This window comes from Desmodus rotundus, chromosome 9 (genome assembly GCF_022682495.2).
Source record: "Desmodus rotundus isolate HL8 chromosome 9, HLdesRot8A.1, whole genome shotgun sequence".
In the NCBI taxonomy this organism is placed as follows: Eukaryota; Metazoa; Chordata; class Mammalia; order Chiroptera; family Phyllostomidae; genus Desmodus; species Desmodus rotundus.
In genome coordinates this window covers 108,350,819-108,375,630 of record NC_071395.1, presented here as the reverse complement: position 1 = coordinate 108,375,630, position 24,812 = coordinate 108,350,819, and the positions used below count along the sequence as shown (strand labels likewise).

The following is a 24,812-nucleotide window of genomic DNA, read 5'->3' as shown; positions in this document are numbered from 1 at the left end:
CCTTTGGGACATTGAACCAACCACAGGCCAGCTGTGGAACGTGTGACGTCTCTGGGTCCCGCAGATTGTCGGCCTCACAGCCCAGGTGTTTCTGCGGTGAAACCAAGGGCTGAAACACGAGGGTGTGAAGCGAACCTGCGTATCCTATTTACCCTGCACCGGCTTAGAAGGCGGTTTTCAGCTGATGCACCGTAAGAATTTTTAAAGCGTGTGGTACCCGACTGTGTAGTCAGGAGCACTGACCTCTTTTCCCTTAGATGTCAACATTTTTTAAAATGACAACAGCCAACACAACAACAGCTGTCTAGTGTGAATAAGTAAAAATTACACCTATTTTTGTGTCAGATCAGCAAAAGGCATTTTTGGTTGCTGCAGAATTTTAGTAATTCGTTTGTGTGTGCCATGAAATGGAAGTGGTTGGAAATGGCTGGCTTTGGAATCAGGTCCTTTCATCATTTCCTTAAGCAGGTTTTTACCTTAAGTTTATGTCAGTTTTTTGAAGCTTATTTCTTCAGATAGATGTTTGTGGTATTTTCTGGTGGTGTGGGAGTAGAAACCGAATCAATTATCTTTATTGCCTAAGTAACGTAATGCATTCTTCTCTTGGAGAATCCCAGGACAAGATTCTTTTTAGCAAACTTGATTATGTTTTGAGTGTTTGGCAGCCAGAATGTAACTTAACACCTTACAGTTTGGGGACCATTTATTTCTCTTGACATTTTGAACTTTGCCTGTGTAATGAAAGGCGAGCCAGGCCCCGAGGGCTGCGGTGGCTGCGCTGTCGCTGGAGCTATTGAACCTACCTATAAATATGTCACTGCACGGTGGCGGAGGAGCAGGGCCACTTTCTCCGCCCGTTTTACCTGCTGCAGCACTTTCTAGGAGGTGAATGATGCTGTGACTTAATCCGTGGGTACGTGACCTCTGAATTTTTTTTTGAACTTTTTGAGATAGAGAGTTGGAATTTGCCATAAAATAGCCATTGTCTCTCACCTGCAAATTCCCTGCTCCAATCTCTGCTTTGACGTTTTGTTCGGTTCATACTGTGGTTTGGGCAGTCTTCGCTTCTGCTCGTTGTCCTTTAGGGTTAGTGTCAGGGTTCGAGGACGAAGCAAGCCACATTTGTAAAGGTGCTGCAGTACTAACCACCATCAGGAACTTTTCTGCCTCCTCCAGGCATAGAAGTGGCTGTGGCTGCATATGTGCCTAAACCGCGACCCCGAACAGGTGTCACCACCCAGTATTAGAATTCTGAATCAGCCCGGACTGGCGGGGCTCTGTAGGTTGGGTCTCGTTCTGCAGAGCAAAAGAATGAAAGGTCACTGGTTTGATTCCCGGTCAGGGCACATGCGTGGGTTGTGGGTTCAGGGCGTGTGCGAGAGGCACCCAGTTGACGTCTCATGTTGATGTTTCTCTCCCTCCCTCCCTTCCCCTCTCTCCAAAAATAAATGAGTGAAATCTTAAACAACAAAAAAGAATTTTGATTCCACCCTGCCTTTTCTCCTTTAAGCAGTACCATGTGGCACTTTTAAAAAATTCCATGAAGAAATATTTGTTTTATAGAATGTTTAGCTGGTACCAAGTTGTGGTTTTGGCACTACTTTTGATTCATCCTGTTATTCTAAACAACTGTTTTTGAAATTTTCTTTTCTTTTTTTCATGCTAATTATGTGCAAGTGGGAAGGATATTCATTTATGGGTTGAAAAATTGTGAACTAGAAGATAATGATAGGCTAGAAGGTGGTTAACTGTACAGGGGTTTAAATTTTTAGTTAAGTTTTTATTGGTTAAACAGTACGTGTCTGTTGCTAAGGGGCAGGCCTAGACTGGTTTTACTTGGTTTAATTCATTGAAATTTTCTACTTGACAAGTGAGAAGATGAAAAGTGGGCTCCACACACCAAGTTTTGCTCGCCCTGATGAGCGGATGCCATGCTCCCTGTGGAAACCTGTCACACGTCCAGTGGAGCTAAGACTGTGGCGCGGAGCCAAGTGAAAATGAGGTTCTAACCTAGGCAATTCCAGTTTGGGAAGAAAAAGGCACCTCTGTACCAATGTAAAGTCTTCAAAGCAGAACCTAGAAAATTCGACAGTCAGGGATAGGGCCTACCTGAGGGCTTAATAAAGGCATCTTGGTTTTTTGTTTTGGTTTTTCCCCCAAGTAGCACTCAGAGATCTTGATACAGATCAGTTGAGAGGATGGAATGATTTTGGGACAAACCTGATTTGTCTGATTTATTCAGAGTTTTCATTGTAGAGGAAGAGCTGGCTTCATCCAGTCCGTGTACTCAAGTAGTAGGTGCATGCTGTTTATTTATTTACACTTTTTATTATGGGAATTCTCAACCCCCCTCCGAGTTAGAGCAACAAAATAAATAAAGTGAACCGACCAGCGCGGGTGGAGTCCCTGAGTGGGGTGACAGGAGATGAGGAGAAACAGGACACGGGTTAACGAGAAGCAGGGGCCAGGTGGGGTGCTGTTCTCAGATGGAGGGACAGTGACCCTGAACGTGGTCTCCGCGTTTGTTTTGTAGGGGTTGGTCACATAAAGCTCAAGGAAGTTTCGCAGACTTAGGGAGACGCTGCGGGCAAGGATTGTTCCTTCCCAGGCTATCTAAGTGATAACTACGTCTTCTGCAAAAGTCACAGTCGCGTTCAGCTGGAGCTTGCGGTTATCTATGTCCTTCTCAACCCCCGCTGGTTCTGGCTGCTGGCCTGCTCTGCTTTGCAGGCACAAGCGGTCAAGCGTGGCCTTGCCGGCAGGTAACCTGAGCTTTGACGTCAGTCTTCACCGTCCTCCACGCAAGCCAGTCTTGTTTTACCTGTTTCTCCCCCCCCCCATACCTGCATGTAAGTAATTTACACAGGCAGCACATGAGGAAGTCTGTATTTGAATCTAATAGAAGACTGTAGTAAACTATAATGTTCTTAATAACTCTTAACCAGTTGTTACTACAGCAAACCAGGAGGTGATTTGGGGAGAATTTCACAAGCATCTCTGAGAAAACAAGGTTATGTGGTAGATTTTTGAGAAACTTTGGGAAATGCCTTTTGTTTTATTGTAGTTTTACCGCAGATTTTCCCAGAGCAGATGCGAGCATTGGAAATTAAGTTGTTGGACCTGCTGCCCTCAGTAGGAAATCTTCTGATTTTTATCAGATTTTTCAGCAGCAGAACTTTCCTCGGATATGGTTCAGCTTACCGCCAACAAAGCACCCAGGCTGCAAGGTTGAAGGAGGCAGTTAGGCTCCTGCAAAGACTGTGCTGCACAGGCCTGAGAGTGGGGGGCACCCCCTCCAGTTGTGCTTGGGATACCTTGCTTGCCCTACTCTTGTTCTGGCCTTGTTCCCCATACATTCACATCTTTTTTGGGCTCTTCATTCCTGTTTTAGTGAAGAATTGAAAGGCTTGGAATAAAAAGTAGCCGACCTGCATAAACACACAGGCCTGCTTTTGATCTTGACCTCATACTTGCAACAATATGTCTTTACCAAAAAGTATTCAGTTACTGTCATTATACTACTGATTTTTGTTTTATTACTTGGGTCAAGTGCTGCAGAAAGGAAGTGGATGCATGCGTGAATGCTACATTCCTTCCAGGGTCCAGTGGTAGAATGTAAGGTTTGTAGCTCAAACATCTCCAAAACTCCTAAGGCCCACGATGGCCTGTGTCATCAGGAAGAGAGAAACTTAAATTGAAGTGCACTCTGTGTGTTCTCTGCACGGTGATGGACGCTTTAGCTGACACACTTTATTTAGCTCTCAGTACTTTCCCAGGGAAGCCATGCTACTCTCTGTCGGAGATAAAGCAGTGCGCACCCAGGGAGGCTGAAGAACTACGCAAGAGTCCTAAGTCAGTGGTGTTGTAGCCAGGATTCTAACCGGTTCTGCGTCCCCGCACCCATTCCTCGTCACTGTCCTCCTGGGTGTTCGCATGCAATAGAGTTTAAATATGTACATGCTCACAGAAACATTGAGAATGTTTGGTTTTCTCAGAATTTTGAACATACAAAGGACTTTAACTGAGAACTGTTTTAATATGGAAATCTTAAAATCCTCTTAATTCTGACCGATGGATACGTGTTCCTGCCCAAAGATGGAATTTTATTCCACTTTTTTCAGAAGTTGCTCCACATGGGGGCAGCACTGCACCAGCAAACACTTGGAAATTTAAGATTTTCTCCAAGTTTATATCTGCGAGAAACATGCGCTTTTGAGTGGTGGCAATTATTCTGTGGTTTTTGCCCGAGCTTTAGGGTTTTCTCTGTTTATTATTTATGGGTTTTCATTTCTGCCTGAGAGGCATTTTGAGGTAGTCCAACGTAAGTTAGCATTTTATGCCGGAACCTGCCAGCCCGGACTCTCCGGACAGCCCCGCTGCGCATGCTGTGTGTGGGTCGGGTTCTCCCAGGGCCCTGTGGCTGAGGGGCCTCGCTTGCCCATCCACACTCTAGCCCCTCAGTTCTGCTTCCATCTCTGAGAGCTGCCCGCGGGACGCTTCTCTTCCTCTGCCTTGTTCTCTCTGCCAAAGCACAAACTACCGAGTTAGTAAGAAACAGGTTCTGTCGTTTGTTGAGGCTCTTCTACACAAGCAGCATGCTCTTACAAGTAGCCTCATCTTGCACCAGTGTAGCCTTCAGCAGAGGTACCAGTTAAACTGCTGGCTTCTTTTAATTTGAACTTATTCTGGAGAGCTGTTTTCTGGAAAACATTTCTCTTCACAAAAGCGTGCGTTTTTACTGTGTGATAGCATGCAGAAACAGCAGGGATTATGGCAGTAGGTCTCAGCGGGGGGCGGTTTGCTTCCCAGGGGATGTTTGGCAGCGTCTGGAAATACTTCTGCATGACGGCACTGATGGGAGGGGTGCTGCTGGCATCTAGTAGGCAGAACCCCGGGATGCTTTCAACATCCTGCAGGGCACGGGACAGCCCCTTGCAGCAAGGAAGTAATTGTCCCAGAGTGTCAGCAGTGCTAAGGTTGTGAAAATTTGGGTTATGGGAGGAGTATGTAGCCTTTAGGGCCAGAGTGGCTGCTGTTTGGAGTTCTAAGTTGGATGCTTACTAGAAACACGGCCTTGAGCAAGTTGATTAAAGTGAGCTTCAGCCGTGGCCGGGTGGCTATTGCCTGAAGCTTTGCCCCTACACGGTAAGTTCACAGTTCGATCCCTGGTCAGGGCACATACCTAGCAAGGTTGCAGGTTCAATCCCTGGTTGGGGAACACACAAGAGGCAGCCAGTCGATGTTTCTCACGTTGATGGTTCTGTGTGTGTCTCTCTCCCTCCCTGCCCCCTCCTCTCTCTTTCTCTCAAGTCAATAAACATCCTCAAGTGGAGATTTTAAAAAATAATAATAAATATAATGACCTTCAGTTTTCCTATCTGTAAAATAGAGGTAGTGTTGCCTGTACTGGATTATGTTCAACATGAAATGTTAACAGTTTTTAATGCCTGACACATAAGTGTGGCTTTTCTTGAGGAACAGACATGCTGAGACGTACTTTCCGATATTTGTAATTTGTATTTGGGCATTAGAACGTTCACTTTTTTGTGGTTGGCTCGTGAAGAACGCAGCGCTCGTCACGACGGGTCTGTAGAGGAGTGCGGGAGCGGGAGGATCTGAAGCGTGGGTGAGAGTCGGTGAGTGCCAGGCACTTGGTAAGAGTGTGGGAGGAGACTGTGCGCCCCGCCCGCACCTGGGCTCCCCAGACCCCGCTGGGCTGTGTTGGGGCTAAAAGAGGAGCTGCCGCCAGCTGCTGCAGGTGTGGGGTGTTGAGCCGCTGGGGGCTGTTCTGGGAGTTCCCACGGGTCGGTCTGAATGCTTGTCTGTCTCTATTTACAGAGGAAACAAATGATTTTTGTTTCTCTTTGTAATAAATTTTGTGGAAATCTTTTTCAGTGTATTCTCCTTTTTTAATGCATTGTCTACTTTTATTTGATCAATTATTACCACCTTATTTTTTTAAGAAATAGGCTCATTTTGGAAGAGAATAATTTTAGGTTTATGTACAAGTTGCAAAGACAGTACAGAAAATTCCCATATACCTTTCCCTCAGTGTCGTTTAATGTTAACATCCTACATAACCACGGTACATTTGGCGAAACTAAACTTTAGCATTGGTACAGTACTGTTAACTGGAGTATAGACTTTATTTGAATTTCACACAGTTTCAACACAAATGTCCCTTTGCTACTCCAGGATTTAATCCAGGATACCAAATTGGATTTAATTACTTCCTTTCATAAAGAGCTGTTCTGTATTAAAGCATTTCATCAGCAGAAAAGTGCTTTGTAACTGTGAAGTGTGCCCCCCGCCCCTGGAACCATGGCACAGTGGTTAAACCTTGGGCTCTGGAGCCAGGTGGACACGGGTTTGCATCTTGGTTCTGCTGTTTCTTACTGTGTGGTCTCCCTGACCTTCTCAGCATCCTCATCTGGAGCACGGGGGTCATGGACAGTGCCCCTGGCACAGGGCGTGCGAGCCTTAGAGGGCTGAGGCTTGCAGAGCACTTAACACCGCACCTGGTGTAGAGTGCGTCCTTGGTAACAGGAAAGGCGCGTGTTCTGTGTTGCGTGGTGACTGTGCTGCTGGGCTCAGTCTTCACTTGGCAAGTTTATTTTTAAAAGATTCTTATTTCTTTTGTATACCTTACACAAAGCCAGACGTTGTTTATCATGTAATCTGAGGGCAGCTTACCGACAAATGAAGCACAGCCTGTTTACAATGTTGCTTACATCACTGCAGAATTACTTTTCAAAGGTAGTTGTTCAAGGATATGCCTTTAAAGCAGTTTCCATCAGCAGCATCCTGAAAACTGGACCTGTTACACATAGTAATTCAACAGTGGGCATAAAAGATCATGGCTCATTCATTTCTTTTCTTTTTTTTTTAAGATTTTATTTTTTAGAGGGGGGGGGGAGAGAGAGAGAGAGATACATCAATCGGTTGCCTCTTGCATGCTCCCAAAGGTACCCAGCCTGCAACCCAGGCATGTGCCCTGACCAAGAATCAAACTGGCGACCTCTTGCAGTTCGCAGGCCAGCGCTCAGTCCACTGCGCCACACCAGCCAGGGCTTGTTCATTTCCTAGTGTCTCCTTTAAGATGATCACAAGGCTTTAATTTGGCAGGGGGTTACTTCCAGAAGGGAGATAAGTGGTGTGATGATTTTTTTGTTTTATTCATGTTGCAGCATGCTTTAGTGTAATTTTAGGATTTATGGGCCAAGTAATTCTGATTCTTAGGAATGCCTTTTTATCTGTTTCTTGATATTTATTTGTGGTGTTTTGGTTTTGGAGATATTTGGATTTTGTCAGATCACAATTTAAGCCACTTTTAAGTAATGAATTTTATTGAGACTTTTTTGTAAGTCTTAATTGTTACAGTGTATTTAAACTTCCTTGCCATAATGATATGTGTTGACTCAACTTCCTCATTCTGGGGAAGAAGATGGGGGAAACAACATTATAAAGGGTAATACAGTTGGCATATTGTCGGTTGTCATTCTGGACGTTGTAGCGTGAGCTCTAGTTTTGCTTGAGGGAAAAATCAACTGGTACCATATGGTCACTGTGTCCTTAAGGGGATGATAACGATGGAAACATGCTCTGAACAAGGACTGTCTTGTTCTGTTCTTTAACATGTGACTCGAGGCAACTCCCTAAAGGAGAAAGCGAATTTCCATATTGCTGATTTTTAGGAGGATGACGTTATGTAAACCACCTATATATTTCATACTAATGGTTTTGGGTGATTCTGCTGCTTTCACTATATTTGAGTCCTCAGGGGCACCAGCCAAAAGGATTGTAAATTGAATGGGAAAACTGAAGCATTAATCTCATCAGAGTGTGTGACCTTGAAGGTCATTGCTGGAAATGAAAGTCCTCTAAGCAGTAATTTAGTTAATAGGGGGAAGTCACTCTGTTGGAAAGTGCTATCTTTCTCGGGTCCCAAGGCTATGAAAATCAGTGAAATTAGAATGTGGAATGGAAATCATTCAGAGACAGGGTGGGGTGGGGGGATGGGGGAGTGGGGGTGGAATATGGGAGAGGTTTCCCCTGAAGGAGCTTCTGTCTGTGGCACTCCACTCCACTGTGTATCTAGATTTCCTCTAGAGCTCTCCTGTGCAGGGCCATTTTTATTCTAGTCATATCCACCACTCCAGCTTGCTCTTTGTTTGAAAAAGGGAGGCCGAATTTATGTGCTCAGAATTTCCCGGTGTAAGATAAGGGTAGCTGCTAAATCAGATCTTATAGCTAGATAGTAAATTTAGGCCTTCTCAGTGCTGCCGTGAAGTGATTATCTCTGACCTAGAGGAAGGGGAAGAGTACATTTTTCCCCTTGTAGAAATCCACCTGTCGCCTTTGCCTGGAAATAGCGCATTGACTGTAGTATCCTCTCCCAGCTCTGATTTTTGTTTCCGTTCCCCACTTTGAGTGCACAGCTCTTGGGACGTCTCTAAATGCTGGATGCAGAAAGAGTCGTACTCAGGCGCTGGAATCAGATCCAAAACTTGAGTCCATGTTCAAGCCCTATCCCTTTCTGGCTGTGTTGACTAAGCAAGTCACTGAATTTTTCTAGCCCTGTATTTATGAACGTATTTAAAAAGCCTGCTTCTTATCTGTAATAGGTGGATTTTGATAGCAGCTACCTCAGAATCGCTGTGCTCAGGAATAGGTGCTCAGGAAATTTTACCTGTTGCTGTCTTTTATCTCTTCGTGCACCTCACTCTACTAGGTGTAGCATCGGGAGAGTCAAATACAGTTTGCTTGCCTTAAAGAGAGATCCAGCAGATTCCAGGGGTCTGTCACATTGAGTAGAAGTCTGCAGTTAAGGCAGAGAAAGATTTGTCTGATGTTGACTATGCTGTTACGAGTATCTCTCTCTATGTGCTTTTCTGTGTGTGTGTGTGTGTGTGTGTTTAACACCTGTATCTGCAAAGCAGACGTATTGCAGTAGGTGGGATGGGATGGGGAGGAGCAGTGTTTAGGTACAGTCCCCAAAGAACAAAACTTACCATAATCGACAACCAAGATGAATTTAAAAAAAATTTTTTATGATATGAATGTGTTGTCGCCTAGATGTCAACTTTTTTCCTTTTGTTTTTTTAGATTCCAACTTTTCATAAGCCAGCTAGCGTAGTGAGAAAACATAAGAACCTTATTTATAAATCCAATTTTTAAAACAAAACTTCCTTGAAAAACCCGTCTTTCTTGGGAACTCTAATTTTTCTGAGATTATAGTTAAAAGGCCGTTGTTCTCTTCGTGGTACTGTTTCCTGAGAGAAATGCCTACTTTCTAAAGGGAAAAATGTTCATGGAAAATGTTCATGTGACATTTCGGATGAGGGCGATACAGCCTTTGCTTTGATAGACCAGTGAATCGAGGGAGTGATGCAGGGGCCACATTTGTTCTTCTGTGATACTGAGTTACTGTTTGGAGAAGGTGCTCTGGGAAGATGAGATAAATCTTTAAGTTTTAAGGTTTATTATTTTTTAAATAGACAATATATATACCATGTACATAGTATAAAATGAAAAAGCAACTGTAAATATTGACAGGTGAGTCACCCTATATACTGGAGCCACCTGTTGCTTTTTCTTTATCTACTCCAGAGTCAGCATGCCTAGCTCATGGTAAGTGTCCACTACGCCAGCACGGCTTACTGGCCCGGAAAGCTCTAAGCAGTCCCTATGGGCCACCTCAGTGTGCTTCCGAGAAATGGCAGTCGGGATGTGACAGGCGACGTAAGCGGAAAGGTGGAGTAGAAGAACTCCAAGGAAGTGTAGAAGAACAGCACAGTTTTGTCATGGGGGTGCCTCTCCTCTGGTCAGCCGGACACTGGCTTGGGGACCAGTGACCTCTGCTCAGTGCAAGTCTTTCTAAACAATCTTACTATCTGATCTCGCTGGATCTTTTAATTAGACTGACTTTGCCTATTTCCTTTTTTGTTTTAATGTGATAATAAGTGGAAATTGCCTATTTTACTTCATTAGCTGCATTATACACTTGGTTTAATTTCTAATTGCCTATGACAATAACAGAAGAATTCTAATTGTTTATTCCGTTCAGCATCCTTCTGTCTCTTTTCTCTCCAAGGTTTTTAGTTCCCCCAATTCTCACCCTTTTTCTCTGTTTCCTATTAACACATCTTATATTTAACTTTGTTTTTAACAATAAAAGGATTTCACTGGCAGAAACAGTAAGTTGTAGTAGGCGGCTAGTTTTGGACACTGGAAACCAGCACTGGGCCCTCGTTGGCAGCAACGGAGGAAAGCAGGCATTTGGTCTTCCAGTGGCGTGTCGATCCTTTCTGCTGTAATTGGGTCCGTTGAGTGAGTTGCACACGGGAGATAAACATCTCTTCCCTCTAAGTGAAGCACTGAGATGATGGAGGAGACGTCACTCACTCACTGTGCCTTTCACTCTGCCCTGGGCCCCCTGCTCCACGGTGAGGCAGCAAGCAGAGATTGAGTGAGAAGAGTCTCGTGCGTGCTGCCGCCAGCAGGTGCACCAGGCGCTCCTTTCTGACCTGCCTTACTGGTGATACAGTGTTGTCACCCTGATCACATTTACCAGCCGAGTCTTTGATTTTCCATCTTGGAATTTTTGTTTTGATCACTGAATTTTAGATGAAGGTGATTCCATTTGTGGCATTATTATCCCTAACATAATAATGGATAATTGTCACAAGTGTGTTATTCGATTAAATCATATTCTCTAGATTTTTATCTTCTAGGCAGAATCATATGCTGGCATAATCTGCAGACTACCCAGATAGTGTGGCTATTAATGTCAATAGCTAACTCGTGCATATTACGTTTCTTCTCTGGCAAGCGCAAGGATAGTAGTCAAACTTTTAGCAAGGGACTTCAGTAAGAACTAACAGTGACTTGACATTTTTGAGAATCTTTTCAATGCGTATGATTCCCGAAGCTGCTGTCTCCTATAACAGCCCATGTGTACTTACAGAGTATTTGTAGGGAGCCTGACCTTGCCAATTTTTAGTAACAACTGGGAGCCTCACTGCAAAATGTGGTTTTTAAATTTCCTTGTACAGGGCCATGGTGTAGTTTTTATTTATTTTGGTGGGTGTATTTGCAAGTTTTAAAGTACTTTGTAAATATTCATTGGTTATAGATTTTGTTATGTTAGAAATAATGTGTAATTTTGGTAGAGTGTTTACCTTCTTTTTTTTTTTTTAAGATCTTACTTAGTTTTAGAGAGAATGGAAGGGAAGGAGGAAGAGAGGGAGAGAAACATCAATGTGTGGTTGCCTCTCACGTGCCCCGCCACTGGGGACCTGGCTGGTAACCCAGGCATGCGCCCTGACTGGGAATCCAGCTGGTGACCCTTTGGTTTGCAGGCCGGCGTTCAATCCACTGACCCACACCAGCCAGGGAGTGTTTACTTTTTTTCTTGCAACTGATATGAATTCCTAGATGTGTAAGTCAGGATACTTTATTTGGTAGCAATTTTTTATTTATCATACTGCCTGAAAGAAGGATACGTTTGAGATACCATATTTCATTGATTCTAAGATGCCATTGATTCTAAGATGCTTTATTTTTTAAAACTTTTAAGATTAAAAAAAATTTTTAATTGATTTTAGAGAGAAAGGGAGGAAGGGAGAGAAAGAGAGAGGCACACACCTCTCTCTATTATTCTACTTATTTGTGCATTCAGTGGTTGATTTCACGCATGTGCCCTGACTGGGGATTGAACCTGCAACCTTGGTGTGGTATCAGCATGACGCTCCAACCACCTGAGCTACTTGGCCAGGGTTAAGATGCTTTATTATTTTATGTATTACCTGGAAAGAAAAATACTTTATATTAAAACGGTGTATTACTTTACATTAAAATGGATGCCATTGATTATAAACTGCACCCCAGTTTCAGAGATGTTAATGTGAAAAACTCTGCAACTGATGAATGACGGTAATTTTACCGTCTTTATGTTATGTAGGTTTTTTCCCCCTCACCCAGGGACGTTCTTTCATTGCTTTTAGAGAGAGAGGAAGGGGGAGAGAGAAACATCGGCTGCCTCCCATAGGCTCCCAGACCAGGGATCAGAGGCACCTGGACTGGGGATCGACCCCACAACCTTTCCGTTAAGGGATGATGCTCCAGCTAACTGAGCCGCACCTGTCAAGGCTGTTTTGCTTAAGGTTTTGTAAAAGAATTTATACATACGTCACTTGCTTTTATCCTTAAACTAAGGCTGCTCTGTGAGGTAGATTAAATTATCCTTAGTTTTCAGATGAGGAATTAAATTCCGCTGATTACGAGCTCTCCCAACATCGTATAATAGGGACCCGGGGTTCTGGGCTCAGGTTTCCTTACTCTGAGACTTAGGACACGACTGATGGCATCTGTCCCCACCACTCCCCCCTCCATACGTGCATACCCACTTACCTATAAAATTATTCAGCCTAGATTTTCCTCTTCATTGCCAGATGTATGTGTTTCATTTTGAAAATTCACTGCTTTTTTTTTTTTAGCTGTTCATGTGCCTTGATTCTATTGATAGTTTTGAGTACTATTAAAATTGTTAATGTTTTAATAGTAAACAAAAATGTGACTTTCTGCTCATACCTGAATTGCTTTAATTCTGGGTTGTCTGACCACCAGGAAGCTTATATGCCATCACTGGTGGTTCAATACACGAGTATGTTTTGAAAGCAGTTTGTCTGTTTCCAGTCGACTAGGTAACATATTCAAGGATAGTTAGGAGTTGAGATCTGTGGTCCAGAGAAGATTAAGTGTTTGTAGTCGTACCGTTCTTGGTAAATGAAGGTCATCTGCTTCTTTCCCAGGTGGTGGCTAATGCTGTAGCAGCATTATCTGAAATCAGTGAATCTCACCCAAACAGCAACTTACTCGATCTGAACCCACAGAACATCAATAAGCTGCTGACAGCCCTGAATGAGTGCACTGAGTGGGGCCAGATCTTCATCCTGGACTGCCTGTCCAATTACAACCCGAAAGATGACCGAGAGGCTCAGAGGTGAGTGCGGTTTCCTGGGTGGCATCTGGGAGCCTTGATGGTTTAGTAAGTCCCAGTGTCCGTATTAGAATAGAAGTCTGTCGTGTTGAGGAAGATCCGTGGTTTGTGGGAAAGATGTTTCCATCCCCATGGTATTTGCTTACTGGATTCAGGAACATTTTAGGTAGTATAGGCACCACACGAACATTGCTGTCTCCTAGGAGATGCATTCCCCGTTCTCGTTCGAACAGCACAGGTGCGCTGCACCGAAATCTCCCTCGTGGGGGTCTCATCTCCCACCCCGCAGTTCTTGGCCTTGGGACAGAGGAGGGTTCTGAGCGCCTCTCACTGTAGCAACAGACTTTCGTTCTATTGGACACACAGTGACCGGCTTAGCGCTGATTACGAGTTGAGCTATACCCGTAATTCAGTACCACAGAAAGTGCTGGAGCCAGCAAAACGTGATGTCTTCCATCAGCTGTAGCAGTCACGTCAGTCGGGGTTCGGAGATTGTGGAAGGCACACCTGGACAGTTCTGCTTCGCCCCTTAGCATTGTCGTGTTACAGGCTGTCTTTGACTATTAGAAATTGGCTATTAAATTTCACATGCACGTACATACACTTTAGTTTACGGAGTTGAAGTTCCCACCAGTTTGTATGGAGAAGTTTGTGTGTATAGGTGTTGTGCTAGGCCACGCACCTCTGAGGAAGTGTTGGCTCTTCAGTGAGGGCGACATTTAGTGTGGCGGATCAGAGCCTTCTCTGCCTGGCTGAGGCTCAAGCTATGGGAGCGGAAGTGCTCTTCGCTTGTCTGGGACGTTGTTCCCTTTGGACTTAGCTGAAGTCCGCACTGGTAGTGTCTTTCCAGCATTAAAAGTACAGGTGTCTTCTGGAAAGAACTTTACGTGGAATTTATTTTCTGTTGGTCACTGACGTCTCGGGAAGTACTTACTGAGCTGGTGTCGTGTGCCGGGCCCGTCCAGGCCCTAGGGATGCGGTGGTAGACAGACGGACCGCGGCCCTCCTCAAACCCCTGTTCTGAGGGCTGGGGCAGAAGTACAGGCCCATAAGGTGTGTGCATAACACGTAGTTATACGGTACATAATATGTCAGGTGGTGAGTGTGGATGAGAATGATGAAGTCGGGGTGAGATCAAAGGTGTGCTTGACATTTGGGGCTGAGCTGTACTTTATCAAAGGGTGGTCAGGGAAGGCCCCGCTGAGAAGGTGGCACTTGTGTAGAGTCTGAAGGCGGTGGGGGGTCGGCTGAGCAGATGCAGGAGGGAAGGAAAGAAGCACCGCCTGCTTCTTGTGTGTCTGTAACTGAATGTCGTCCGTATCCACTTAAGTTGCCCAAGAGCGATCAAAATTAGCTTAATTTCTGAAGACCCCTCAACAGATAATTAAATATTCAAGGTTTCATGCGGCATTTTAGTGCAGGTGACAGGTCTAGGAGAAGGGAGAGAGGTTGGGAGAATATTGCAATGGTGTTCCATTGTTCAAAAACAAACAAAAACCCTCTCAGAGCTTCCTTTTCTATCCTGAAAGCAAAGGGTTGGGTGGTTTTCCCTGTCATCCCACCTCCTCCTGCATCTTCCCAGTGAAACCTTCAGCACAGTTGGTTGATATCTCTCAGTCCGAAACGACTCTCGGAATGCTTAACTTGACTTCCTGTGGGTTGAGGAGACATGGGCTGTGAGGCAGGGAGTCCTTGCATAATGTGGGGAGACAGAAAGGGCTATAAAACTGGAAGGCAAATGGTGTGAGCTTCACGTGTTTTGGGTATTGGCTGGTTTCCTTGCAGTTGGAACATCCCTTGTTGCTGGTTTCCTAAAGTCTTCTGCGGTCCCAGCTCTGCCTGTAGTTTGCGGGGAACGAGGCTTCTGTGGTGTTGGATCCCAATTTCTATTTACGCACGGAGCTTTGACCTTTCTAACTGATTCTCTAATTCAACACTTGGGCTGTGGGACTCGGACTCATTGCCTTGCGGCCTGAACTGAGCAAAGCAACAATACTCAAGGGCTGGGTTTTCCTTCTCTGTCCTGCAGCATCTGTGAGCGCGTGACTCCCCGGCTGTCTCACGCCAACTCGGCAGTGGTGCTCTCGGCAGTGAAAGTCCTGATGAAGTTTCTGGAGCTGCTGCCCAAGGACTCCGACTACTACAACATGCTGCTGAAGAAGCTGGCCCCTCCGCTCGTCACCCTGCTGTCCGGGGAGCCAGAGGTGCAGTACGTCGCCCTGAGGAACATCAACCTAATCGTTCAGAAAAGGTTGGGGAGAAACGAATTGCTGAGTAAAGTGTTTGTAGAATTAAGCTTTAATGATACCAATATTAGAGGGGCCAGCGTTAAACTCTTTTTAATGCATGAGAGTGAGAATGTCGTGTGGCCGAACCACTGCCCTGTGTCAGGCCCGCAGTTGAGTTGGGAGCACTCCTGCATGGAGTGCCGGCTGCTCCTCCGCAGTGCGGTCTGTGTCCTGCGGGTCTCTAAATGGCAGCCTAGCTGGTGCCTGTACAGTGTGGTTCAGGCTTCTGTGTGGGGCCGGGCTGCGGTTCTTGCAGCATTTCTTGACTGTACGTGCCCGGACGCGTTAAAGGACCGAACTGGTCTGCCACATGGAACCGATTCGAGTACAGGGGTGTTGGGGAAGTTGGTGCGTTTGTTTCCTGTGGGGGCTGGAGTGGGAGGAGAGCACAGCGGGGTAGGCTACATATTAATAGAGACTCAGAAGGAGATATCAGGCGATGCCTCACCTTCCTACCTTGTGTCTTTGTGTGTGTCGCAGGCCTGAAATCTTAAAGCAGGAAATCAAAGTCTTCTTTGTGAAGTATAACGATCCCATCTATGTGAAACTGGAGAAGTTGGACATCATGATTCGTTTGGCATCCCAAGCCAATATCGCTCAGGTCAGACTTTATGTAAACTCCAGTTCATAAGGCCTTAGACCTTACGGTCTGACGTTCAGAAAAAGCCAGACCATTAAATTGCCCTTTGAGAATATCCATAATTCTTGTTCACTCCCTGGATTTTTCCAGGTCCTGGCCGAACTGAAGGAATATGCCACAGAGGTGGATGTCGACTTCGTCCGCAAAGCAGTGCGGGCCATTGGACGGTGCGCCATCAAGGTGGAGGCAAGTGTCCAGTGGTGGCTGTGGTCATGGTACAGGGGTCGGAGCGCTCTCCTCACTCTTTTCTTTAAAATAATCTTTGAAGTCTATCAGAGTAAGAAAGCTCATCGTCAAAATATTCAAGAATTTCTAATGAAAGGCAGCTATCCCTGGTTCTTCTCTTCTCCGAGGGAATCATTTAAATCATGTTTCTGGTTTTCATTACTCTTTAGATATTTCCATATCTCTCCAAATAGTGTGCTTACACTATTGCTTCTTGGTTTACCGGTTGCAAACACTGCTAACCCCCTGCTGGGAGACGGGCAGCTCAGTTTGTGCGGCCGCCTTTCCTGCTTAGTTCCGCTCCTGTCTTCCGGTGTAGCTGTATCCCGAGCTTTTGCCCCTGTCGGTTATCTCTGTAAATTGAGACAATATTCCTGTATTTCTTGTTCTGGCAGCTGCAGGCTTGCAAAACTTACCGTGCATGTTATGACTAAATATGTAGGGCCCGTTGAAAGCACATGATGACGTGTTTCCTTACTGAGACCTGTTTTTCCTGGAACTTCTGCAATGGCCTTTCTCTTTCTCTTGCACTGTGTCTCCATTGCAGCCTGTCTTCTGTCGGCCTTTCAAGCGTAATATCGAGCGTGTAAACCTCCTTTTGTCCCAGGCCCCCTCTCCCAGTCCTCTGGCTCCCTCCTGTCGACTGGTTTCTTTCTTGGCCTCTGCACAGCCATCATTTCATCCAGCCTCTCTTCGTTGTTCCTCCTGTTATTGCTACTTTCTCATAGCACTCCTTTCTTTGTGGTTCTAGTAGCTTCTCGAATCCCTGAGGATAGGAGTTACAGTGTTTTCATTTAGTTTCTGCAGTTTGAATTTAATTATCGGGGGAATTGTGATAGTTACATGTCTATTATACACAGTGTTGTATTGTCTTTTAAGATTCTGTTTGTTTATTTTTAGAGAGGGGGGAAGAGAGGGAGAGAAACATCAGTGTGTGAGAGAAGCGTTGATTGGTTGCTTCTCAGACGCACGCCATCCAGGCATGTGCCCTGACCAGGAATTGAACCGGTTACCTTTCGCTTTGCAGGATGACGCCAAACCAAGAGCCATGCTGGTCAGGGCTCTGCACGCCATTTTTAATTGAGGTGTGTGACATGCAGATAATTAGGTGCGGTCCATTTATATTTAGCAGAGATGAGTTACTAGGACTTGTGTGCACACAGGCAGGGCTGTCAGCTAGCAGGTTTCTGCGTTAGGACAGTAAGTTGGTCTTTACTTGAAAGTCTCCTTGATGTGCTCTCTGGCGTTAAAGGGCCGATTTGTTTCTAGCTTGGTTGTAGCTTTCTAATGGGGACTATGGGCTGTGATTTGCATGGCCCTGCTTCATCAGTCACCGGTCCTCCATTTGTTTCTCCCCCTTCAGAAACTTGCTGAAATTAACGATGGCCTCTGTTCGCTCTGTTTGGGATTCAGAGCTCCGTCTTTGTTCTTGCTACTTGACTATACGCAGTTCTGCTTAGTGGCAGAGGGTTGGGCCATCTGACTTCTCAAGGATACTAAAATAACTTGAACAGTGTGACCAGTACTTAGTACTTCCCGGGAACAGAAGGAAACGAACGCTGTCAGAGAAGCATTTATGAAAACCAAGTTCCTAACTGGCCTTCCTGGTTTTTATTCAAGTCAGTGCTGCTTCATGAAGTTCACACTGATAGATACTAGTTTAGTAGACTAGTTGTTGCAGTCGGAAGTAAGTTAACCCTGGTTTCTAATCCGGGTGCTGCTAGCTCGGTCGCTTCAGATATTTGACACTCTTCTGTGGCTCCGTTAGACAAATGGGGAAGTCTGTTTGTTGGATCTTGATACATTATATCTGTTTTAATCACCATACTTTTATCTACGAACTTTTTCTTTTTTTGTTGTTGAGGTAAGCAACTTTCAGAGGGATTTTGGTAGCATAAGGGTCATTTTGAGCTTGTCACTGCCAGACTGTCACTGCCTTACTGACCTCTCCGACAGAGTCATATAAAATCAGATCCCATTCCAAGGCGAGAAAAGATACCCTACCCCTGGAATTACTAGAAAGGGTTCTCAGAGCACCTACATTCCAGAGACTGTTCTTGCCGTCTGTTGGGACTAATTGGAAAGTTGTCTGGGAAAGATGAGCTTCTGACAGCTTTAAGGGAGTCAGGGAGTCTTCCAGGGAGTCTTGCTCTGACTCACAGGGAGCCCCCATGGGAGTGAGTGAGGTGTGAACTCTCTCAGGAGACTTAAGATCAGCCTTCAAGAATCCCGCCTTTTATCTAGTGCTTCCTTATCTCAGGTTACTTTGGATTTTCCTTAGAACTTTTCCAATCACAAAAGTTCTCTTCTGGAAAGAGTGGCATAGCCCAAACAGTTAGAGGTGGGAGAGGCGACGGTTGCCTGTTTTGAACCCACCCGTCTATGGGGGGCGGGCAGAACTAGCGAGGAAATTGAAGAGACTTTCTGTGCAGACTGGAAATGGAGCGCCACTTTCTTTCAGGACATCTTACCCTTTTCAAATGTGTGGCCGGTTTCAGAGTTATGGCAAATGACAACAAATTAATTTTAGTTTAGTTCTTAGATAAGAGAACAGGGCCTACTTAAAAGTTCAAGATGTCTTTAAGAGTTGGAGTTGTATTTTTATCATGACTGTAGATACATGTGTTTCTATGTTGCTACAAGAATCCTCAGGCGAAAAGAATACATAATTTTGTTGTATTAAGTTGCTTAGGTTAAAGATTGAGCAGGAAGCTGTAGTGTCAATAAATAGCACTGGAAAAGCAATCCCATTGTACTTGTTTTCAATAACTTTTGCCTGTTTCTGTTTGTTTGTTTTTAATAGATTTTACTTTTTCCCCTTCCCTCATTGAGCCATGATTGACAAATTAAAATTATATACACTTAGCCCTGGCTGGTGTGGCTCGGGCCTGCGAACCATAGGGTCACTGGTTCGATTCCCAATCAGGGCACATGCCTGGGTTGTGGGCCAGGTCCCCCGTAGGGGCACATGAGAGGCAACCACACATTGATGTTTCTCTCCCTCTCTTTCTCCCTCCCTTCCCCTCTCTAAAAATAGAATAAATCTTTTAAAAAGTTAATAAATAAAACAATAAAATTGTATACACTTACAGTATATACCTATTTCTTTAAGGAGGAGGTAAACAAGCCCTGGCCTTTCTTAGTCTTCTAAATAAAATCAAGTGATGTTACTTGTTTGAGAGAGATTACAGCAATAAGTTAGTACCAGGAATCCTTCACTTTCTACTTTTCTGTTCTATGATGTTTAGTATTTCAAGTTTTTATGGATCACGATACGATACAGTCCTGACTGGTGTGGCTCAGTTGGTAGGACATTGTCCTGCAAAGGGAAAGGTTGCCAGCTCAAGTCCCGGTCCGGGCACATGCTCGGGTTCTTTCTTGGCAACCAATTGATGTTTCTCTCTCACGTAGATGTTTCTGTCCCTCTCTTTCCTGCCTCCCTTCCCCTCTCTCTAAAAATAAATAAATCTTAAAAAATAAATAAGATACAGATTTGTGTCTCATCCCTTAACTTAAAAACAAACAAAAATATGTTTTTCCTCTTAGGAAAGCTGTATGTGTTTCCTACATACAATCATAAAATATGACACGTTAATTGAAAATAGAACTCCCTGCTTTCTCCTGCCCCCATTCTGCCCCGCCTGAGATGATGTGAACACAACTTTAAATCTTTGTTTACGCAGTCCTCTGTTCACGGGTGTGTTTTTTACAAAAGTGAGATCATTGTGTGAATGCTGTTTTCTTTTGTAATCAGCTGGGGTTTTTTTTCACTTAACCATACGTGGATATTTTTCCATGTTCCTGATAGTATTTTTCATCATCTTTAGTGGTTTACAGACATAATGTGTGATTGCTTCATAATTTATTTAGCCTCTTTTCCTCATTATAGGACCTTAAAGTTGTTTTTGCTCTTTTTCCAAATAATATAGAGTCCTTTATAATTAAAGATATTAACCCTTCATTTCATTAGCAGTTATTTTCCCAATTTGTTTTCCTTTTGGTTTCATTGTACTTGTTAATACACTGCAGTAGCTCACGCTTTCTAGAGTCTAGCAGTATTTTTCTCAGTGGTATCTTTAGTAGCGTGCTTACAAAGTTGTGCACTACCTCAAAGCTATATAAAATTCCCCTTGATTTTCTACTTGTAGAGCAGTGATTTTGTTTTTACATTTAAATATGTCTTTAACCAATAATTAAAATAATTGGAAGTAATTTTTGTGAAATGTATGAGTGTGGAAATCAAACACCAGGAAAAGCACTTTGTCTTCCCTGTTAGGAGGTGTTGTCTTTATCCTGTACTCAGTTTCGTATCCGTGCCGGGTGTCTGTGCTCCCGGACTTCGTGCGTGTACAGTGGAAGGTGCTGCTGTGCTGCTTTGTTGGGGCCCTTTTCTTAATCAGAAGTGATGCTTGCGATGACTCTCTAATTCCAGGGCAGCCTATACCTGCGCACTTTGTAATTTATCACAACTTACATATTTAATTATTTTTACCTATTTTGGTGTTGCAATTGCAGTACAGGAATTACTAGCTGAAAATGAATAAAACATAAAAATATATAAAAGATGGGAAAAAATACATAAAAGATGGCAGGATTTATTTTATTTATTTTACAGTGCAACAGAATCATATATGACGTCATATAAATATCCTCCAGGTGGAATTTTGTTTCCATTAAATTGGTTGGAATGGTTTAAAATATTATAATGCATTTAAAACATTTTATTGGAGAAAATGTGAGGCATACAGTAAAGTACAGTTGATTAACGAACTCTCATAACCGTATTCTCCATCTCGAGCAAACATCAGCATGTTGCGGCAGTTTTATCTTTCCCTTCTCCCTCCCCCTCTAAAGGGAGCAGGCCCTGGCCGGCCGTTCTGTGGGCTTGAGCATCACCCGTGCTCCAGAAGGTGGTTTGATCCCCGTTTGAGGCACTTCCGGGAGGCAGCTGATCCATGTTTCTCTCCCTGCCTTTCTCCCTCCTCCCTTTGTCCTTTCCACTCTCTCTTAAGAAAAAAATGAATAAATATATTATGAAGTGAGGATTTAAAAAATGTTAAGGGAATGGAGTGTGATTGTATTTTAATGGAAATCTCAGGTATAATCTTACTAGAGTAGTCCAGTGAGCATATCTAATAGATAAGGTCCTTTACAAAAAAATATTGTCACAATACCGTTACCACCCCCCAACAAACAGTAATTCTTAATTCCATACCCATTCCTTGTTTGGTTTTCCCTAGTTGTCTAAATCTCTTCAGAGTTGGCCCGCTCAGTTCAGAATCTGAACAAGGTCCACACGTTGCTTTTGGCTAATGTATCTCAGGTCTTTTCTTAGTTAATTTGGTGCCACTTTTTGAAGGGATGAGGCCAGCGTCTGGATTTGGCAGGTTGTATCTTAGTGTTCTTCATCTCAGTGCTCCATCCTCTTCGAGTAATCGAATCTAGAGGCTTGGTAAAGCCACATTTCGTGTTTCGGGCAAGAATATCGCCCAGGTGTTGCTGTGTACTTTCTAGTGCATCTTACCAGTGGGCATGTGCTGGAGTGACCCATCAGAGTGCATTACAGTGTATGACAAATCAGTCCTTGGTTTTTATATTATTTTTATTATTTTCTAATCCTCAGTCGAGGATATGTTTATTAATTTTAGAGAGATAGGAAGGGGAAAGAGAGAGAAACATCGATGTGAGATAGAAACTCCGATCAGTTGTGTCCTGTATGTGCCCTGACCGGGAATCGAACCCTCAACCATTTTGGTGTACAGGATGATGCTTCAACCAACCGATCCATCTGGCCTGGGTAGTCCTTGATTTTTAGAATCTCTCTTCTAGAGCCCTTCTCCTTTTAAAAACTACGACATAATTTCCATACACTAGTTTTGTCACTTACATTCTTTTATATTCCCTTCAGCAGTCAAAGATTCCTAGATTAAATTCTGTTTTATAGATGAACTATAGACTGTGGAAAATTGCAGTTTATCTAAGGTTACAGACTTTGTTATACAGCCCCAAAGATAGCAGCTTTTTCTTAGGAGTCTTTGAGTCAGAGATAACTTTGAAACTACGGTGAACTGTGGACCCTCACTGGAAAATGTGCTTGTGTGTACATGTGAAATCTGGCAGTTTCATCTCAAGAGTTTAAAGTTGCCTTCTGGTCTCCACTCATCCATGAACTGCAGATAAAGACCTCCTGTCTTGCCTTATTCTTCCCATTTCTATTCTCCTGCTCTACCAGATGATTCTCTTCATGTGAGTGGACACTCACCTGTCAGTGTGTTTGTGGTGAGTAAAATTCGTACATCTCCCGCAGATAGCACAGCCTCTGGTGTATCTTGGTTAAATTAGGTGCCTGATCTTTTTGTCTAGTGTGGTTGATGGACCTGTATGTTTCAGGTTTATTTTATGCTGAGGTTTTGTATTATCGGACAGGTCATCTCACTTCCCATTTGTTATGTTCCTCTTTGCAGCAATCTGCAGAACGCTGCGTGAGCACATTGCTCGATCTCATCCAGACCAAAGTGAACTATGTGGTCCAGGAGGCGATTGTTGTCATCAGAGACATCTTCCGCAAGTACCCCAACAAGTACGTGCTCGTACTTCTGCCCCTCTTCCTCAGATCACTTAGGGGATGCCTGAGTGAGGCTCTCTGGATTGGCGAGGAAAGAATTATTCTTTGTAACATAGCTCGTCGTGATAGGATGCTTCATTAAAAATCAGAACCATACGAGGTTGTTAGCATGGGGGTTAAAACATGATTTTTCACCCTGCTTTATTTTATTTGTTTATTATCTATCTATCCATCCTCAGCCAAGGATGTGTTCGTTGATTTTCGAGAAAGACACGGCGGGGCGAGAGAGAGAAATGTCCATCAGTTGCCTCCCGTATGCACCCCAACTGGGGGTCAAACCTACAGCCTTTTGACGTGTGGGGCAGTGCGCCAGCCAGCTGAGCCACGCGGGGCCAGGGTTGCTTTATTACTTACAGGAGAATCGAAGCTCTGTCTGAATATGCACTATTGATTAGCGTACATTGAAGTTAACCAAATTCTTTGCTAGTGAAGTTACTATTAATAAGAGACCCATATATTCCAGGTTTTCCAGGTATAACCCCGGTTTATGCCTGTTACCAGGCATAATTAATGACTGTGCCCCTTTTCACTCTCAGAAACGTCTCAGTTTGGGTGATAAATTTTCTGACCACCCATGTTGTCTACCTCTAATATATAATGTTATTTATGTGACCCTATGGGGTGGTCAGAAACTTTCCCAGAAAGACTGAGGAAGGTGATAACTGCACAGTTCACTTTGCTTGTTACCTGGTACTTTGTAGAAATTTCAGAACAGGTAACAGTGAATTGTCAGTGTCGCACATCCTTTCTGATGTGTTGTAGCTGCTCCTGTGTGTGGCGCTACAACGGCATTTTCACGCTGCACATTTTTCACATTGAGGCCTCGTAGTTTATGAAGCAAAAGTACTTAGATTTGATTTTGAAAGCAAGCAATTAAGGAATCTGAAATAGCAACAGAACAGTAGGTTTGTAAGCATCCTAAATCTCATTTTGCCTTAAAGTTGTAGAAACACTCTGTACTGAAACTTCTGGTTAGATATTAATGGTCGTGTCAAATGCAGTGACTTGCAGTACGTTAGCTTAGTGGTGGATTCACAATTAGAAGAAGTGTTTTTAGCAAGGCAGTGGTTTATTAAGCGTTGTACACACATACACATTTCAAGTTTTAGAAACAGTATTTTAGGAAAAGAACCCTGCCGTATTTTGCCGTATATAATGCGCATATTATACATGGGTGGCACTAATTCTGTATCCATATATAAACTATTTTTTAAAGATTTTATTTACTTCTAGAGAGAGGGGATGGGGAACGAGGGTTAGAAACTGCAGTGTGTGAGATCTACAGTCATCAGTTGTCTGTCACATGTCCCAACGCCGCCTGCAACCCAGGGGTGTGCCCGACTGGGGATCGAATCGGTGACCTTTCCGTTTGCAAGCCCGCACTCAAGCCACTGAGTCACACCAGTCAGGGCCTGTATAAATGTTTTTAATTCTTTTATTTACGCTTAGGCATTAAAAGTTTAACTGTAGAAAGCAATAATGATATCCATATGCAAAACGATACCGTGGAATACAATAATCAGTTTTGTTTCTAAATATAAATAAATACATAAACTAAAAAATTAAAACAAAAGATTTTTTTTTTCCTGAAAGTTTGGGCCAAAACCATGGGTGCACATTATACATGGAAGTGCCATATACACGGCAAAATACAGTAGTTTTTCCACCCCCCAGAACGTCTTGGATAAGGTGGCGATGTGTGTCACAGCGTGATTGGTTGAGAAATGTGCCTGTTTCTGGTTCTAGTGGGGGGTTATAAAAGCTTGATTTTAAGAAAGAACTATCAGAAACCCAGTTTAATCTGTGGAACTAGGGCAAACAGTTAAGTGTATTATTTATTTGTCTACTTCTAATATATAATGTTATTTTGATGTTTATAACTACATTACCCAAAGAGGTGGGTTCAGCAGGGTAAAGTGGGAGAGCTATAGACCTGTCAAATTAAAAATAAGTATTTGAATTTCTTGTTTGCTTGGAGAAACAGATCTTTAGTATGGGCAGTGCCTTGGGAGGAAAGAACATAAAGATCTCTAT

The 24,812-nt window shown here is 43.7% G+C and overlaps 1 protein-coding gene across 3 annotated transcripts in view; it reads left to right on the top strand.

Moving 5' to 3' along the window:
- The window catches only part of AP2B1 (adaptor related protein complex 2 subunit beta 1), a 101,681-nt gene that overhangs the window by 17,039 nt on the left and 59,830 nt on the right, over nucleotides 1-24,812 (top strand). For all 3 annotated transcript variants that reach the window (XM_053930707.2, XM_053930705.2, XM_053930706.2), the window contains exons 6-10: nucleotides 12,813-13,003; nucleotides 15,030-15,251; nucleotides 15,769-15,889; nucleotides 16,019-16,114; nucleotides 22,618-22,733. In XM_053930707.2, the coding sequence (XP_053786682.1) occupies nucleotides 12,813-13,003; nucleotides 15,030-15,251; nucleotides 15,769-15,889; nucleotides 16,019-16,114; nucleotides 22,618-22,733 (746 nt within the window). The remainder of the gene's footprint in view (nucleotides 1-12,812; nucleotides 13,004-15,029; nucleotides 15,252-15,768; nucleotides 15,890-16,018; nucleotides 16,115-22,617; nucleotides 22,734-24,812) is intronic.